This window comes from Sturnira hondurensis, unplaced genomic scaffold (genome assembly GCF_014824575.4).
Source record: "Sturnira hondurensis isolate 20B ecotype Veracruz unplaced genomic scaffold, ASM1482457v3 Scaffold0013511, whole genome shotgun sequence".
NCBI lineage: Eukaryota > Metazoa > Chordata > Mammalia > Chiroptera > Phyllostomidae > Sturnira > Sturnira hondurensis.
In genome coordinates this window covers 630,509-649,360 of record NW_028086142.1, presented here as the reverse complement: position 1 = coordinate 649,360, position 18,852 = coordinate 630,509, and the positions used below count along the sequence as shown (strand labels likewise).

The 18,852-nt window shown below is 37.4% G+C and overlaps 1 protein-coding gene across 1 annotated transcript in view; it reads left to right on the top strand.

The window, feature by feature from the left end:
* The window catches only part of WNK3 (WNK lysine deficient protein kinase 3), a 107,369-nt gene extending 88,517 nt beyond the window's left edge, over positions 1-18,852 (top strand). The window contains exons 17-22 of the mRNA XM_037061661.1: positions 821-911; positions 1,456-1,586; positions 2,119-2,741; positions 4,800-5,014; positions 12,501-12,703; positions 16,873-18,852. Coding sequence (XP_036917556.1) covers positions 821-911; positions 1,456-1,586; positions 2,119-2,741; positions 4,800-5,014; positions 12,501-12,703; positions 16,873-17,202 — 1,593 coding nt within the window. The 3' untranslated portion in view covers positions 17,203-18,852. The remainder of the gene's footprint in view (positions 1-820; positions 912-1,455; positions 1,587-2,118; positions 2,742-4,799; positions 5,015-12,500; positions 12,704-16,872) is intronic.

The following is an 18,852-nucleotide window of genomic DNA, read 5'->3' as shown; positions in this document are numbered from 1 at the left end:
CAGTAAATACGTTTTAAAGGGTCCCACATTACTGTTTATAGTTATTCAGTGCATGACTACAAACTATGAGGAAGAGCAATTTTGAAAAAGTTCAGTGAGAAACATGAAGGATGCCTAAGGATGCGTAATGGTCACTTTTCAATTTCAGTGCCCAGTGAGTGGCAGGAACACAACACCCAGGGTCTGAAGTAACGGGGGCTCTCCTAAGAAAAAAAGAAGAGGGAAGTGTGATTTTATTGCTAGCTGTGGCCTGATGTTAATATTTTTTAGAGTGTGAATTTGAAATAATTTTGAGATCCTTTGTAAATTTCTGTGTGCTTACATAAAGAAAGAAATGTGATTTGGTTGTATTTCCCTGTACATCCAAATGTCTAGTCATCTTGGTTTCCTATCTTATCATTTATGTCAAGCATCTTTAACTCTTTTCGATAAAAAGCATAAATAAAAGTTTTCAGTTTGAGTATAGGGTTTCAGTAACCTGTTTTAGAAAATTGGTGCATGTTAAGGAAATAATTTTAATTTCAATTTTTAGTTTTCAAATTTGCTATAGGAAAAATATTCTAGGGCAGCAGGTTAATATTCTGTTCTTTTATTTATCTGAAGTCTAAATAATATTTTTAAAGTAAGGGGAAGGGTTAATTCCTATAAGTTGAATACTTCAGGTTCAGTCTGAAATTGCACTATGATGGAAGTATTTATTACATGGCATTTTATTTTTAATTACTGATTAGTCCATATAAGAAATTGCAATGGTCTAAACAACTGCTACACCTTACCTAATTTATTATTATTTTGATTTTTCTCTTTTTGTCCCCATTAGGAGATGTCCTCAGATGCTTCACCTCCAGGGGACCCAGAGACCTATCCTGCTGATGTGTCAAGAGGTGGAGCCATTCGTCTGCAGACAGGAGGTGGATATTTTGGCCTAAGCTTTACTTGTCCTAGTCTCAAAAATCCTATTAGCAAGAAATCCTGGACTCGCAAATTAAAAAGCTGGGCATACAGGCTACGGCAGTCAACCAGCTTTTTCAAGAGATCAAAAGTCCGTCAAGGTAGTGTGCTTACAGTCAGGGACATAGACTAGGTAACATCACTTTTCATTTACTTTTGTTTTGTTTTTTGGGTTTTTTTGTTCATGCACCAATGTTGTCACTTTTTCCACATAGCCCATGTATGTGACACATCCCATTAATGTCATTCACCACTTTTATTTTTCCTTTTATAAATAATTTGTTTTTACAGTTACTCATTTCATATAGATGCTATGTCTTGGGATAAGTCTTGCCATGTGTGACTTAGAGTTAGGGACTTCTACAATGTTGCTTATTACATTAACAGTTTTTAATTGTCTAACTGGAATTAAGCGTTTTCTACTTTTCTTCATTTTTGGTAATGTAAACAAATTTAGTCTTAAATAATTTTCTCTTTTCTGCTTACAATTTGCAAAACTTGCAGTGGAAACAGAAGATACAAGGTCAGCAGTTGCTCCTGATCCCATTCCTCTGACAGGAGAGTCCACAGCTGATACTAGGGCTTCGAGTAGATGTAAAGCAATGAGTGGATCATTTCAGCGGGGTCGGTTCCAGGTTTGTATTTTTTGGTTTGAATCCTTATCTACAAGGGCATTATAACAAGTAACAGCATTAAATGCATTGATCTGTAGATGATACTTATTTAAATGTGGATCATTATCATATTTAATTTTCATCCTCTCACCTTTTGAAGCCGCCCAGTAAAGGTGTGTAAAGAAATGAGGATTTTAGTAGCCCGAAGAGAACAGAGAAATGCATCATTAATTTTCTGTGGGAGGTTGGGTCATCTTTTTTATAAACCCACTTTCATGTCTTTTAGAATCTTGGCATCTTTAATTATGGAATTTACTTTAAACTGTGGACTTTTATTTGAGCAGCAGGAAGCCAGCTCTCTTTACCCAAGACCAATCAAAAGACTTTGAATATGGGGAGTAAAGATAGGATTTTAAAGTTTTGTTATCATCTATATATGCATATCACAAGCAGAACATCCACTTTTCTGTGCCACATACTGACACTGAATTTCCTTGTGAGTTTACTCTTTAGTTAGGAGGAGCCAGCCACTTTTTGCCTTTTTGTATCTCAGGTGATTACAGTTCCTCAGCAGCAGCCAGTGAAAGTGCCATCTTTTGGAATAGAACACAGACCAGCCTTCACTGAAATGACAAGCCATTCTAGTGAAGAAGCTCTAGCCTCTACTGAAACAGCAAAGGTCCAGCTGGTTGAAATGGAACCTGCCACACACAATCCACAAACTTTATATTCTCCTCAGAAGTTACAAACCCTTCATGAAACGATTAAGGAAGAGAAAGGAATTCCTAAACAAGCCGACAACTTCTCATCTTTCAGCACAGCTTGTGAGACTGATATCTCTTCAATAACCCCTGAAAGGGAATTGGAAGAAAATTCAGCCACAGGAAGTAGCATGCAGTCTGGGTCTGATCATTTGCCTAAAGAGAAAGAAAGACTTACTGTTGGGAAACAACCTAGCTCTGATAGTGAATTTTCAGCCTCCCTTGCTGGCAGAGGGAGCTCAGTAGCAAAGCTTCGTCCAGAGAGTAATCAGCGCTTACTACTCCGTGAAGAAAAAGCCTGTGCTCAAAGACAGAGCTCACTTTTCTATTCGCCATCTTCCCCAATGAGCAGTGATGATGAATCAGAAATAGAGGATGAGGACTTGAAGGTGGAGCTTCAAAGATTACGAGAAAAGTAAGAACACTTTCTCTTTTGTCACCTATCTAGTTCCCTGCGTTTTATAGAACTAGGTGTTAGATTGTTTGCTAATTTAGGACTGGTGACATTTTAATGACTAAAAACTTTTCTGATTTAGAACTACCAAGATAGCATCAGATCCAATAGGTAATGAACTCAGTCCCACAGTACCGCCACCCCTTAGGTGCCAATCACAATCCCAGGTAATATTACCTATGCTTCTCACTGGCTTGTTATAAATTGGAGGTTCCCACAAATCTTTCCTCAATTTGATTAATTTGCTAGAGTGGCTTATAGGACTCAGGAAACCAGTTTACTTAGTAGACTTACAGGTTAATTATTATAAGAGGATACAGCTCAACAGCCAGATGGCAAGGTATAAGGGAGGGGCATGGAACTTCCTCGCCCTATCATGAGTGCCACTCACCCACCGCCTCTGCAGTGTTCACCAACCTGGAAGTTCTCCGAACCTCACAATTCAGGAAGTTTTATGGAGGCTTCACCTTGATAGGTATGGTTGATTAAATCATTGTCTATTGGTGATTAATTCAGTCTCCAGCCCCTTCCCTTACCAGAGGTGGAGGGGAGGGGGCTGAAAATTCCCACCCTGTAATCACTTGGATGCTTCACCTGGCAACCGGCCCGCACGCTTAGGGGCTTTTCCAAAAGTCACTCATTAACCTAGACTCCAGAGCGAGGTTGTGAATCATCTCTTGTTATAAATAACAAGATACTCCTTTCATCTCTATCACTCTGAAGCTATTTAAGCAACTGTAGTTATTTGAAGATAAAAGATCAAATAATATAACAAAAGATTCTCCTATTGCTCTTATCACTTAGGAAATTACAAGGGTTTTAAGAGCTGTGTGCCAGGAACAGGGACCATATATATATATATATATTTTTTTTTTTTAATTATAAATGTTAAAATCACAACAGTTAAAAAGCAGAAACAAAAAATGATCTCCTATTTCTCGTGTCCTAATCTAATTTCTGAGAGACAACCATGATGAACTGTTTGGTATATGTATATTGCCTGTCGTTTTTCTATGCGTTTACAAATATATATAGTTTTTGCTTTTGACAAAAGTAAGATCATAGTATACGTTATCCTACAGTTTTTTGACTTAACACTGTCATGTATATATATTCATATTTACACAAATAATCTTTATTCCATACACTGAAATTGCATGTAGTCATGCAGTTTAAAGTTTGTTTAATCTCTTCTTAATAGACATTTCCATTTTATCCCATGTTTTGCTTATGTAAACAATGTTGAAGTGAAAATCCTTATTTTTTACATATTTAAGCAAGTATTTTTACTTGCTTAAATTCTACCTACAAGTAGAATTTCTGGGTCAAAGATGTGTGCATGTTAAATTGATAAATATTACTAAAATTGTCATCAAATGCCATGATACCATATTGTACACAAAACCAAAATATGTGAAAGTGCCTGTTTTCCACTTATTTGCAGAATTTTACTGGGTATTATTAATCCTTTCAGATTTATTACAATCAGACTAATTAATTTTTTAAATTGTATTCTCCTAATTAAGGTTGTACATCAGCTCATATTTATTGACTATTGGTATTTCATTTTCTTTGGAGTCACCTTTTCATATTCTTTCATCTCTTTCTATAAGGTTGTTTTTTTCATACTGATTTTTAAGGAACTATTTATAATTCTAAATATTATCCCCTTACCATATAATGCAAATACTTCTAGTTTATACCTGCAGCATATAATAAAAAGAGGTTAGTATTATCAGCGCTATGTGACTTGAAATTTTGTTTTACTATTTTTCACTATATTGAAGTTTTAGAAATTTTCCCTTGTTAATTTGTTGACCTGTTCTCTTCACATCTGACTAACTTAACGGTATGCCTAAGAAGACATTTCCCATTTTAAAATTGTGGGGAAAAAATTCTTTATGTCCACATTCTTCACCTAAATTCCTTGTTAAATTTTCCTTGTACTGGGGTAGTATTTTTAGCTCATCTGTGTGGTACCAGTACCATTAAAAATATTTCTGCTTCATTTTTATTTAGACATATTCAGGAGGTGGTAAATCTTCAAACCCAGCAGAATAAGGAGCTGCAGGAGCTCTATGATCGCCTTCGGGCGATTAAAAATAGCAAAATCCCGTCATCAGAGGTTGCTCTTCCACCTGTGTCACCACCACGTAGACCAAGATCTTTCAAAAGCAAGCTTCGAAGTCGCCCCCAGTCGTTGACCCATGTGGACAGTGGTGTAGTTGCTACAGGTAAATCTATTTTAAAGGTGACTTTTTAAAAAAATGAAGAAAGATGATCCAATTAGAAAAATAATATATTTTATTAAGCAAAGATGATTTAAATATGTACATGTTCTGACATCCTTTTCTACCTTTTTTGGTATAGTTCTTTTATGAAATAAGGGTGAGGGTAGATGAGAGGTTTTGGAGAGCAGATAAGTATGTTTCATGTTTTTATTTGGGTAATAAACACCTGAAGGCCCAACTATCAGTGGCCGGAATAGTTTTGAAATTTTAGCAGTCAGTGGGAGCTGCTGGTCTAACACTTAGAGTTTGTTGAGGAGTTTGTTGCTAATAAAGATGATCTTAAAAATATAGTCTCTTATAAGATCTTTATTATTTATTTTATGAGAATATCAGAAAACATACTTTTTGGGTTTTGACAAGAAGATCAATCTCTACTTAACTAGTAAAGAAATGGTTAATTAAGTCAGACTTCCTTGGTTACATGTGCAAAGTCAAGGTGGGGGGTTGAAGGTTAACTGTGAAGGTATTTGTGAGATTTCAACAGAATTTGTGAGAGGCAGAATAATGGTCCCCCCCGAAGATATCTATGTGTAGACCCCTGGAACCTGTGACTGTGTTCATGTATATGGCAAAGGGGAATTGAAGTTCTAGATGGGATTCACCGTGCTAATCAGTGGAGTTTGAAATAGGGAGATTTTCGTGGCTTATCATAAGCTTCCTCCTTTAAAGTAGGTGAGGGAGACAGGAGGGAGTGTCAGAGAAAAGATTTGAGGTGGGAAGCAGTGTCAGAGAGATGGACTGCTGCTGGCTTTGAAGATGGAGGAAGAAGGTCACAAACCGAGGAATGGAGGCCGCCCCTGGAATGTGGAGAAGACCTGGAAAGAGATCTCTAAAGCTCCCAGAAGGACAGGGCAGCCCTGCCAACACCTTGATTGTACCACAGTAAGACCCATGTCAGACTTCTAACCTACAGAACTATAAAATAAAAAGTTTGAGTTGCTTTAAGCCACTAATCTGTGGTAATCAGTTACAGCAAAAGTAGAAAATGAACACAGAACTCAAAAACAGGAAGTCTGCTTTGATGATCCACAGAAAGATTGAAGTGAAAAACAGACTTACGTGGAGGGCACCTTTGGAGGTTTAATAGCAAAAGCATGTGGATGTTTAAACTAATGCTCTACAGTGCGTTGCTATACTCTATTCTGTTTTGTTCCCAAATGACTTACTCATTTTATTTTATTTTTTAATCGTGTAATTTATTTATTTATTTTTTTAAACATTTTATTTATTTATCTTTAGAGGAGAAGGGAAGGAGAGAGGGAGAGAAACATCCATGCATGGCCGCCTCTCATGAGTCCCCTGCTGGGAACTGGCCTGCAACCCAGGCATGTGCCCCGACCGGGAATCGAACCGCGATTCTGTGGTTCGCAGGCCCGCGCTCAATCCACTGAGCTACACCAGCCAGGGCTTAATCGTGTAATTTATTTTTTGAGTATATTTTATTGATGATGCTATTATACTTGTTCCGTTTTTTTTTTCTACCCTTTATTCCCCTCTGACCTGTATTCCCCCTTACCTAAGTTCACGTCCATGGGTCATACATATAAGTTCTTCAGCTTCTCCATTTCCCACACTATTCTTAACCTCCCCTATTTTATACCTACCATTTATGCTTCTTATTCCCTGTCCCTTTTTCCCCATTTCCTCCCTCCCTCTCCCCCTCCCCACTGATAACCCTCCATGTGATCTCCATTTCTGTGATTCTGTTCTTGTTCCAGTTGTTTGCTTAGTTTGTTTTTGTTTTTAGATTCAGTTGTTTTATTTTATTTTAAATTAAAATTCAATTTAGAGAGGGGGAGAAATACCTATCCATTGCCTGTAGTATGCACCCTGACCGGGAATTAAACCCACTACCCAGGCATGTGCCCTGAACAGGAATTGAACTGGTGACCTTTCGCTTTGCAGAATGGTGCCCAATCAACAGGGTCGCACCGTTCAGGGCTGGTATTCTTTATTTTAGCCAATCTACTAGGTGTGTGGTGGTATAACCTGGTGGGTTTAATTTTTATTTCCCTAGTGGTTAGTGACATCGAACATCTTTTTCTTGTGCTTATTGGCAATTCATGTATCTTTTTTGTGAAGTGCCTACACATGTCTTTTGCCTTTTTTTGTATCCTGTTGTTCAGAAGGACTTATAAAGTGCTGGTGTTAATTCTTCCTTAAATGTTTGGTAGAATTATACAGTAAAGCCATCTGGGTCTTAGTGTTGTATGTGGGAAATTTTATTTATTTATTTATTTATTTTTCATTTAATTCTTGTTCAAGTACAGTTTTCTGTCTTATATTCCCAGCCCTGCCCCAGCCAGTGCTCCCCACCTTAGTTATTGTCCATGTGTCCTTTATACTTGTTCATGTGGGTCCTTCCCCCTTTCCCCTGTGATTCTCTCCCCCTCCCCTCTGGTAATTCATTCCTTTTGCTCGTTAAAGGTCCATTAAGATTTTCTCATTTCTAGATTTCATATAGAAATCTGACTTTTTCATCTAAGTTATCTAATTCATTGGCATACAGTTGTTCATGATATTATCATCCTTTTTACTTGTGTAACATTTGTAATAGTTTCCCCAGTTCTTTTTTGATTTTAGTAATATAAGTCTTCTCTCTTCTTTCCTTGGTCAGTGTAGGTAAAGGTTTGTCAATTTTGTTGATCTTTTCAAAGAATCAACTTTCAGTTTCATTGATTCTGTATTGCTTTTCTATTCTCTATTTCATTTGTTTTCATTCCAATCTTTATTATTTACTTCCTCCTACTTGCTTTAAGTGTAGTTTACTCTATTCTAAAATTTCCATGCCTAAAAACATTGACTTTCATCAATTTAATTATGTATGTAGTATTTGATGTAAGAAATGTCCAAACACGTAACAAATTTTACTAAAAAGTTTATTTGAGCCCAAACTGATGACAGTTTCTGAGAAGCAAGATCCAAAATGATCCAGAGAACATTTCTTTAGTTCCTTTTATGCATTTGAAATTAAGGAGGGAACATAAGTAAAATTATGTGAAGGTGGGAGAAAGCAAGGCAGGGATTGGATCATAGGATAGTTAAGATTATGTGCTGTCTTTCAGGGTGGTTATGCCTTCGAGTGGTAGTATTTCTGACATTTCAGAGCTGTGTTAACCTGTATGTACAAGAACAATGGACAGGGCTTGCTTGAAAACATTTCACTAAAGAAGTTACAGGCCTGGTGTGTGACTCCCCACCAAGACCTGCCCAGAACACATGTGAAGAAGCACTGCCTTGCCCTGCAGGGTGTCTCAGTGGTGGGAATGGCTTCCCATACATCAAAACTTTATGGGCTCGATCTCCAACCAGGGTACATATCTAAGTTGCAGGTTCAATATCTCGTCAGGGAGCATACAGGAGGCAAGTGAGCAATATTTCTCTCCCACATTGATGTCTCTCTCTCCACCCCCCCTCCAATCAATAAAAATGTCTTGGAATGTCCTGGATTAAAAAATTTTTTAAGAAGTACTGTCTTAACATATATAGAGGGGTCCACACCCATCCTTCCCTGCCCACAATTAATGCCTGATCTGTGACAAACGTGAACTGATGCATGGTATTGCAATGTAATGGTATCCACAATGTAGGTGTGTAGTTACTTTAAAACATGAGCATTATGCTAAGCTGTGCAGGAAAGAAGACATAGCAGTCACAAAGACTGCTGTCTTTAGAAAGCTCTGCTTCCAACAAGTTTGCCCTTGGCTGATATGTATGAACTTGGTTTCACTCTCTTCCCTAGGTGATTAATGTAGTTCACTTTGCCTAGATTGTTGGTACAAATGATGTGATTTATGCTGAACACCTGCTTTCCTTTGTAGAGTCTGGAATTTTGGTACAGGCTAGTTGGAAAGTGACAATGACTAATTCCCAATAACTGAGTCTCTAATGGGCTTCCCTGGCCAGAAACTTGTACGTTACGTTCCTGCATTTTTTGTTGCTGTGAGAAAGGAGTGTGCTCAGGTGTGCCCATTCACAATAGAAAGAGAGCATAAGGAAATCTATGCATGAATTTCTCTATATTCCCATGTCTTTTTTTCCGTGCAAATCCTATCATGTATCCTTACTTTGTAATAAATTTAGCTGTGGATATAACTATATGCTAAGATCTGTGAGATCTTCTATTGAATTCATGAATCTGTGTCTGGTTTGGGGGATCCTGAAACATAATAACATTACATAAATTCAATTCTCTGAACAACTCTAAGGTAGGTAGAACTTAGTTCCTGTTTCTTATAACCAAGGAGACTAAAGTTAGTGAGGTTAAGCAACTTCCCTAGGAACTGGGTTCGTAAGAGAGGGAATCCATGTATGTCTGAATCCAAAACCTTAGCTTTTTACTGTTATTCTGCATTGCCTCCCAATACCACAAGTTGTGCTTGCAGTGGGTTGAGAGGAGGCAATGGAAGATCATTAAGGGTAATAGTGGTCTGAGACTGCTTCATACAAGAGGTAGATTTGATTTGGTCTTGAAGGGTAAATGGACAGGCAGCAGTAAAATTGATGGAGTGGGAAGAGTATTATTAATAGAAATGCATGATATAAAGGCATGAAATGGCAAAATGAAGAGTTATTTGGGAGAAAGGAATATATCACTTCAGTGAAATGGAGGGTTTACAGTAGGTTTTTCCCCCATACTTAAAAATAAATTTGGGGGCAGCAGGAACAGGAGGCAGCTTGCTTTCTACTATGGCATGTTTTGAAACAGGCTAAATCAGGTGAGAAAACACAACCAAAGAGGTTAAATGACAAATCCATAAAAACTGGGATATTTGAAACTTCCAGTTAAGATGGCAGCATAGGTAAACAGGGCTTGCCTCCTCACACAACCTCATCAAAGTTACAATGAATCGGTACAACAACCATCACTCAGAGCCCTCAGAAATCAAGTTGAATGGAAGTCTGACAACTATGAAATTAAAGAAACCATATCCATCCAGACTGGTAGGAGGGGCAGAGACACTGAACAGGCTGGTCCCACATCTATGTGTGGTGGATAAAAATTCAGGTGGGTCCTGGCTGGTGTGGCTCAGTGGATTGAGTGCTAGCTAGCCTGTGAACCAAAGGATCGCAGTTCGATTCCCAGTCAGGGCACATGCCTGGGTTGCAGGCCAGTTCCCGGCGGGGGACGCACGGGAGGCAGCCATACATTGATGTTTCTCTCCCTCCTTCCCTTCCCCTCTAAAAATAAATAAATAAACTATTTTTGAGTGGGAAATCTCGGGATTGAGGAGTCCCAAGATAAAACTATGCACGTTAATCCATTTAATCCTCATAACAAACCAGTAAGGGGTATTCTGTTTTTACCCACACTTTACTGATGAGCTTGGTTTGGTACCTTGTTCATGGTGCACTTAAATGAATGACATTCAAACTTAGTTCTATGCAACAAACTTTTTAGAACCCAAAGGAAAAAACCACAAAAATACTTCTTAAGAAAGCCTAGGTGGGCAAAAAATGCTGGCAGTAATATGTATATATTTTTCTGGCTGTCTTCTTCTTTTTACTCCTACCCACTGACATTTTTCCAGGGTAAGAATACAACATAAAGGCTGTAGCTCCAAAGTCTTCCCAACATTGCTGTGCCATTTGTTCCCTAACTGAAGTTGGCAGAGACTTAAATGAACGTACTGAGATATAACAGGAAAAAGTGATGTTTTTAAAATATATTGGTCTTTTTAAAAAAGATTTTATTTATTTTTAAACAGAGGGGAAGGGTGGGAGAAAGAGGGAGGAAAACATCAATGTGTGGTTGCCTCTCGCACACCCCCTTCTGGTGGCCTGCTCCACAAGCCAGACATGTGCCCTGACTGGAAATCGAACCAGTGATCCTTTGGTTTGCAGTCGGCACTCAATCCACTGAGCCACACCAGCCTTGGCAAAAAGTGATATTTTTATTATAGGCTGATTAGTGTGTCTTCGGGTTTTAAGTCTCAGAAAAGTAGGAATTCCCACAAGATTGGTATGTCAGTTTGGAATGCCATGGTTGCCCTAAATTAGTAAACATTATTTTTATAAAACTCTTTTGTATATGTGAATGTGTTCCAAGTATTTCACTAAACTCTTCTTAAGCAGATTTTATTATTACTTAAATGTAATATTTAATCTCCTAGAATCTAAGCTTTCAGTATTACAGGGTTCATAGAGAATTATAGACTATATATAGGAATTATTCAGATAATCATGTTCTTCCTTATTAAGCAATTTCCACATCCATTTCCCAGTTTATTGGATAGGTTGGCTTGGTACGATGGACAGCACCCTGTCCTAACAGTGAGAATACCTAGGTTCTAGCCCCTATGTACAACCCCAGATTTTTACCTGCTGGGTTGCTGGATCCTCATCTTCCCATCAAAACAAAAACAAAACGGCTGTGCTTGCTGAGCCTGTATCACAGAACTGTTATGAGTTTTAAATTAGATAAAGAAAGGTATTTTGAAAATGTTAACATGGGGACTTTTTACATTATCTTTGGATTTTCTGTATGTTTTCACAATTAAAAAAATGTACCATACTATACAAGGAATTTTCACATGCTTTCAAAAGTAAATCCCTGGGAATGTTATTGTGCTTAAATCTCACAACTTTACTTCCTAATATTTATTTTAGACCCACTGCGTAAGTTTTGGTTTGCAGTCAGTTAGAGGAATTGGAACTTCACAGATCTTTTCTATGTGAATGATTTAGTAAGCTTGTATAATAACACTATAGTATTTTTTCTTTTTATTGAATTTATTGGAGTGACACTGGTTAATAAGTACTAAATAATTTCAAGACTTGGTGTGATACTCAGATTTAAAACTTTTTCACTGATGGAGATACCTGTAATTGATTTCTTTCACTTTTTTGGACATCTTGTCTTCCTGACCCCATGAAGCTGGCAGACTATGTGCATCTTTGTCTCTGCTATCTAGATACACATCTTTTTATCCGTAACAAACAAATATCAGTTAAAAAATTAAATGAGATTCTAGTTTTCTGAAGGTTATTGCAAGTCAGTAAGGTATACTAAAAAGACAAAAAGTTTTTCTGGGCCTCATTTTCCTGTTACAAAACACGTGGTTTGGATTAAATTTCTAAGGTTCTTTCTACTTTTAACATGAGATTTTTTTAAAACTCTTCTAAGTATATTTTAGCAAACTGATGAAAAGAGTAGGGTTGATGCTAATTTTAAGAGATACTATTTATTGTATTTGATTTATACCTAAGGTGACCATATAACCTGCCATCCAAACAAGGGGAAACTTTTGAGAGTGGAAGAAGTACTGTTGGTGATCAACTAATCCAGGGCAACAGCCTTGAACCAGAACTTCCCCAGCTAAACTAGAATGTCTGGTTATCCTCTCTGTCGGTTGCATTGCTGTCCAAGGAAGATTATTTATTTATCAGTTTTAATTCCCTTTCATGGTTTCCCTGTTTTTTCTTATAGATCCACTATGTGTGGAGAGTAATACAACATCATGCCAGCAATCTTCAGCTAGTAAAAAAGGGATGTTCACAGATGACTTACACAAACTGGTGGATGACTGGACAAAGGAAACAGTAGGAAATTCTCTTATTAAGCCAAGTTTAAACCAACTTAAGCAGAGTCAACACAAATTAGAGACAGATAACTGGAACAGAGTACATGAAGTAAGTTGTTTATACCCGATCCTCTTTATTTATAAGAATTAAAATAATAAAAATTGATTCGCTTAAGCATAAGGTTACAGTTACCATTGATAAAGTGATGTGACTTGACAGCATATCGACTTTTATCCTTGTCTAGATTTATTATGTCTTTAAACAAATTATCTTTTAGACCAGGGGTTAGCAAACTTTTTCTGGGAAATTGTCAGTAATTATGTTCAAGCTTTGGGGTTGCAACTACTCAACTCAACATTGTAGTCCAAAAGCAGCCATAGATGATAACTAAATAATATGTGTGGCTTCATTTCATCATAATTCAATTTGCAAATACGAGGTGGCAGAACCTAGTTTGATGACCCCTGTTTTAGACTATATATCTAAAAAAAAAGTCAAATATCAAAAAAGCAAGCATCTGGAGTGAGGGTTAGTTAATTCCATCCTATGGTAAAAGAAGAATTTGGGTTTTCAGAAGAAGCTACCTTATGGTATATATACATCATCATTCTTAGAGCCAATAAGTTACCTTATTCAGTATCAAAAACAATTGTGACACTAAGCTGGAAGGTTTTAAAAGACATCTTAAGTTTATGGACACAATGCCTACTTAATTGCATATGGCCTTATCCAGGTATACATGTAATTGAAATGCAGAAAAATGTCCACAGTGAATTCTGGAGTGGAGAGAACAGTCTCACAGAATATATATTTGTGTGTATAGTATTTGTGTATAATTGCATATATTAGATATATGTATATATGCATAGGAATAAGAAAAACCATTAACAATACCATAAACAGTATGCTGGATGGTGGGATGTGAGCCTTATTTAATTTGTACTTTTCTGTGTTTGAAGTTTTAAAGTATCATTTTTTCACAATTTCTAAATCTATTAAAATGTGAATCAGGGCTTTGAATCTGTACCCTCATTATCGAAAAAGATACATGTGAGTTTGTGTGTTAGGTCTGTGCACATATATGTGTGTATATACAGTCATTACAGGTAGTTTGGTAAAGAAAGCCTGAAAATACATTTAGTGTTAACATTGAATTAAAAATTTCAAACGCCTAGATTTCTCAAACTAGTAAGCAGAGTATATGCTTTGGGGGGCTCTGTATGTTTATTTTACTCCTGGCACCTATTTATACACAGATAGTATCACCATTGTAAAAATTGGAAACCTTTAGAGGTCAATTTCAAGGCATAAATACATTTGTGCTGCCATTCAGACATCTCAGTACTCTGAATGGAGGCTTTTGTTGAGTGGTAGTGGCAGGGTGGCTAATTGCAGTGTAATGGGGAATATTTGAAGGAAGAGTCAGTAGAAATGGAAGTAAGAAGGAAGTTGGTGAAGGTCTTTAAACAGACTTAGGTTCTGGTGTCGGCTCAGTCATTTACTAGTTGTATGACTTCAGACAAATCATTTGTGCCTCAGTTTTTATGTTTTTAAAACAGGGGTAATACCTATCTGCCTTGCAGGGTTGTTGTAAGGATTGAATAATGTAACACCTATAAAGTACATAGCACATGATAGTACCCTGTATGGTAACTATTTTTAGATTCGGTTGCTTATGTCTTTGTGTGGGGAGCCCATCTCACTATCAGATGTCCTTGCATGTTACTGTTCTGTAGCCTTACTTTGAAAATGTTGTCACAATTATGTCCCAGGTCCTTTAACTATGTGTCAAGCTCTCTACTAGGCACTGAGTTACTGAGCAACAATAAGTAGGTTCCCTATTCTCATGGAACTTAGACTCTGGTGGGACAGTTAGATGTGAATAGACTTGTTGTATAAAGAAGTATAAAATTGCTGTTGTAATAAGGACTACACAGAGATACAGTAAGGGACGTTTGACCTAGTAAAGGCAAGTCAAAGAAAGCTTCCCTGAAAAAGTGATGGCTGAGCAGAGATCTTAAGGATGAGTAGGTGTTAACTGGGTGAAAGGAGGAGGGCATATGACTGCAAGCAGAAAGGACAGCATATGCAAAAGCTCTGTGTGGGGAAAGGGAGCACGAAGCGACTGAAAGTAGGCCAGTTTGGCTGAAGTGAAAGAGAGCAGAGAAGAGTTGGTGCACAGTCAATCTAAGGAGGTAGGTAGAGTCTTAAGAGTGATCATGATAAGGAACTTTGTCTTTATTTTGAAGAAGGTGGATAGACATTGAAGTCTTAGGGTCAACGTGATCAGATTTGCTTTTGGAAAAGATCACTGTGACTTAAAGCATGAAACAAGGATACTGGGGATAAGGGTAGATGTTGATAGAGCAATTAAGATTTAGTCACAGTAGTTCAGATAAAGGGAAGCTGAGATAGAAAGAAGTGAACAGATTCCAAGAAATGTTTAAGAGATAAAAATGGACCATTTTTAGTGTTGGAATGAAGGTATGGCAGAGGGGAGGGGTCTATCACTCTAGTATACCAATGACCAAGATGGAGGGCATGAGCAGGCAGTGTGTTTTGTTAGAAGAAAGATCACATGTTTAATTTGGGTCATTTGAATCTGAGATGCTTTTGAAATATCCAAGAGAAGTTAGGTATAATAGGTCATCTCCAATTAAGTCTTTTTTTCTAAAGATTTTCATTTATTTATTTATCGTTAGAGGGGAAGGGAAGGAGAGAGGGAGAGAAACATCAATGTATGGTTGCTTCTGCATCCCATGCTGGGAACTGGCCCGCAACGCAGGCATGTGCCCTGACTGGGAATCGAACCTCGATCCTTTGGTTCACAGGCCCGCGCTCAATCCATTGAGCCACGCCAGCCAGGGCTCCAATTCAGTCTTTTAAAAATAAAAGTCACATTGTTATTATTTGTAAAATAATATTTGTTATAGAGTTTAATATGTGCAGAAAAGTACAACTTTTAAAATAATGCCCTTTAAATCCCACCACCCAGAAATAATTTGTCAATGCCTTTAGATAAACATCATTTCAGGTATCTTTCTATGTCTGTTTATGGATACATGGGAATACATTTCTAAAAATGCAGTCATACTACACATGGTGTTTTGAATCAGAAGTATTAAATTTGATTTTTTAAAGATTTTATTTATTGTTTATTTTCAAAGAGGGAAAGGGAGGGAGAAAGAGAAGGAGAGAAATATCGATCAGCTGCCTCGTGCACACCCCCAACTGAGGAACCTGGCGCACACCCCAGGCATATGCCCTCTACTGGGAATCAAACCAGCAACCTTTTGGTTCGCAGGCCGGCGCTCAGTCCACACAGCCACTGCAGCCAGGGCTAAATTAAATTTTACTTGAACAGAACAAAAACAGTGATATGAAGAAGGGATTGCTGAAATGTAAATAAATGTTTTTTTTTTACCTCAAGAGATAATTGTCATTTATTCTTGAGTCAAGCTCAATTACCCTAACTTTAGTTTGAAACTTGAGTTGAATGGGTTTTAGCTTCATCATTCAATCTAGAAGAACTAAGCTTTTGGGGCTGATACCAAGCTCTCCATCAAGTGAGAATTACTTACTTCCATTAGCCTTATTATTCCCATATAAAATTTCAGTATACATATGCATAATTACAATACAATATGATAAAAAGAGGCAGTCAGGAATATATTTTCTCAATACTGCCAAAAACATACTTATCTTGAGTTTAAATTTCTAAAAATATAACAGAAATGTCAGAATTATTTGAGATAGTTTAGTAGAAAGGGTAAGGTGGTGACATTTATTAAGCACCTACTGTATGCCAGGCTCTTCCCCATGCCATATTATATCAGTCTGTCTCCCAAAAATTATGTACTGTAATAAGATGGGCTGTTGTCTGTGGTGCTGAATAAGAGGATGCAGAAAGAAATAGAAAAGTTGTTCTAGACTGAGGAAAGGAGACACTAAAATGAAGAGATTTTTTAGCAGGGGCCTTGGAGTTAGTTGAAACTGTGTTCAGATCTTCACCTATTAAGTTGCATAGTGTGTTTGTCAGGTGTTACCAAATCTCAGCTTCTGTTTCCTCATCTGAAAATGCCTACCATGCAGGGCAGTTATGAAGATGAAATGGATAAGGTATGTAACTATGCTTAGCACACAGAATGGTGCTGCAAAAATGGTAGTCACTCATAGTAATAATGGAGTAGTTAGCCAAAAAGAACGGGAAGGAATTTAGATGGAGCAAACATCTGCCAAATAAACTGATCTTTTGTTTTTATTTTTGTTTTCATTAGAATACTCCATCCACTCTGGGCTACACACCAACATGGATTTCTTCTCTGTCCCAAATCCGCGGAGCTGTCCCGACCTCTTTGCCACAAGGACTCCCACTCCCTTCGTTTCCTGGGCCATTGTCATCCTACAGAATGCCCCCTGTTTGTCAGTATAATGCTGTGGGGGGGCCAGGGTATCCAGTACAGTGGGTAGGAATTTCAGGAGCACCACAACAGCCTTTAGTGATTCCTACCCAGCCTGGGGGACCGTTCCAGCTGGGGATGAGTTTGCAGGCGTTTCCAGCTTCATCAGCGCAGAAGCCATCCGCTATCCCTCCTGGTCCCAAGTGAATCAGAGTAGATGATGAAGAACAGGGAGATTTATTTTTCAGAAATATTTCGGGACACCTAAGATATTAAACTCCTCTTCTTGGGTTCTGCCATATTTTCCATCATTTGAGTTTACTTTCCACTGCATTTTTTTTTTTTTTTGGTTCTGGTGTAGTATTTGATATAGCTCATCATTCTGTAGAACTGTGCAGTTTGTACATAGAACACTGCGCACAGAAATGTTTTTTTCACTTCAAATCCTATCCTTTTTGATACTTGATTTTTTAAAAATACTGTTGAGAATGCTTTAAATAAGCTCGGCTTGAGCATTACCATTTCCAGGACACTTTCCATGATTTGCTGAAAAGCCTCCATTTTTTTACTGCTGCTGTCTGCAGCTGGATGATACTTTTCTTTAAAATGTATAAAAAACTGTTTAAATTGATATTCCCCAAATGTGGACGAAGTGTGACCATCCAACAGCTGGAGTCTTACGGGATTCTTCACATGATTATCTTAGGTTTACCTTTCACAGAAGGCAGGGTAATGCTGCAGGAAACATTTTGGTATATAAAATTAGAATAACTTTGTCAACCAATATAGAACACAAGCCCTTTTAAATGTGATTTTCTTCCCGTCGTCACAGCTATAGGAGTGAAGCTTTGTTTTAGGTGAGGCGGAAAGAAAGGAAAAAACAGAACTGTAACAGTTCCTTGATTCTGCAAATACTGTAGCTGTTTTAGGATTTTGTTAGTAATTCAAAGCAGCTATCTCCTTGTTTATCTTGTGCACACTACGTTGTTTTTGAGCATCTGAGAGGCATTGGTTTGGCTTGCACTCTTTTGCAAGGGATATATTGCAGCTGAAAAGAATCTCATTTGTGGGGAATCTTTGTCCCCAAACTACTTGAATCCCCTAACAAAGAGGATTCAAGTTACACCTCTATTGACCCATTCTTCCGAAGTGAAATTTACTTGACACAGTAGGTTTTGTAGGTTTTACAACTTACACATGAAACACTGGCTTTACAGGGTTCTAAGAGATGTGGGGTATACACTGTCCTGCAGTGAAATAGTAGACCCTTGAAGTATACTATTTAAGTTGCCCTTACCTTTTTAGTTTTTTTAATTACCATTTTTAGTTGTTATAATTTCTAATTAGTATCTATAGCATCTTATTTTTAGATCTTAGATGATTTGGGCAGCCTCTTTAGAATCTGAGCGAGATATCACTGTCAAGTTGCACTTTACTGGGTTTTATCCAGTTTTAGGAGGGAAGGCAATGTCAAAATAAACACTTTCAGTTTTCAAGAAGGTTAACTATAATGATCTTAAAAGGCTGTTCACAGAGTCACTTAATGCTCAGTCTGTGAAATCCAAGTAGAATTCTTAAGTGATATTTATTGACCACTACATATACATATTTAAAATACTTAACTTTTCCCTCGGCTGATTTCAAGGTCATTTCTAGCACTCATTTCCCTTAATAACAAGTTCTGCCTACTGGTATACATTCTAAATTATCACCCAACATTTCTGTTAACAGATTTTCCTCCATATTCTACTAAAAGTTTTACCCCACAGTTTGTTAGGTAATGAAGAAAATTTAATAGGTGTTCTTTCTTTCTTTCTTTCTTTTTTTTTTTTTGCACAGTTTACTTTGAGATATTCA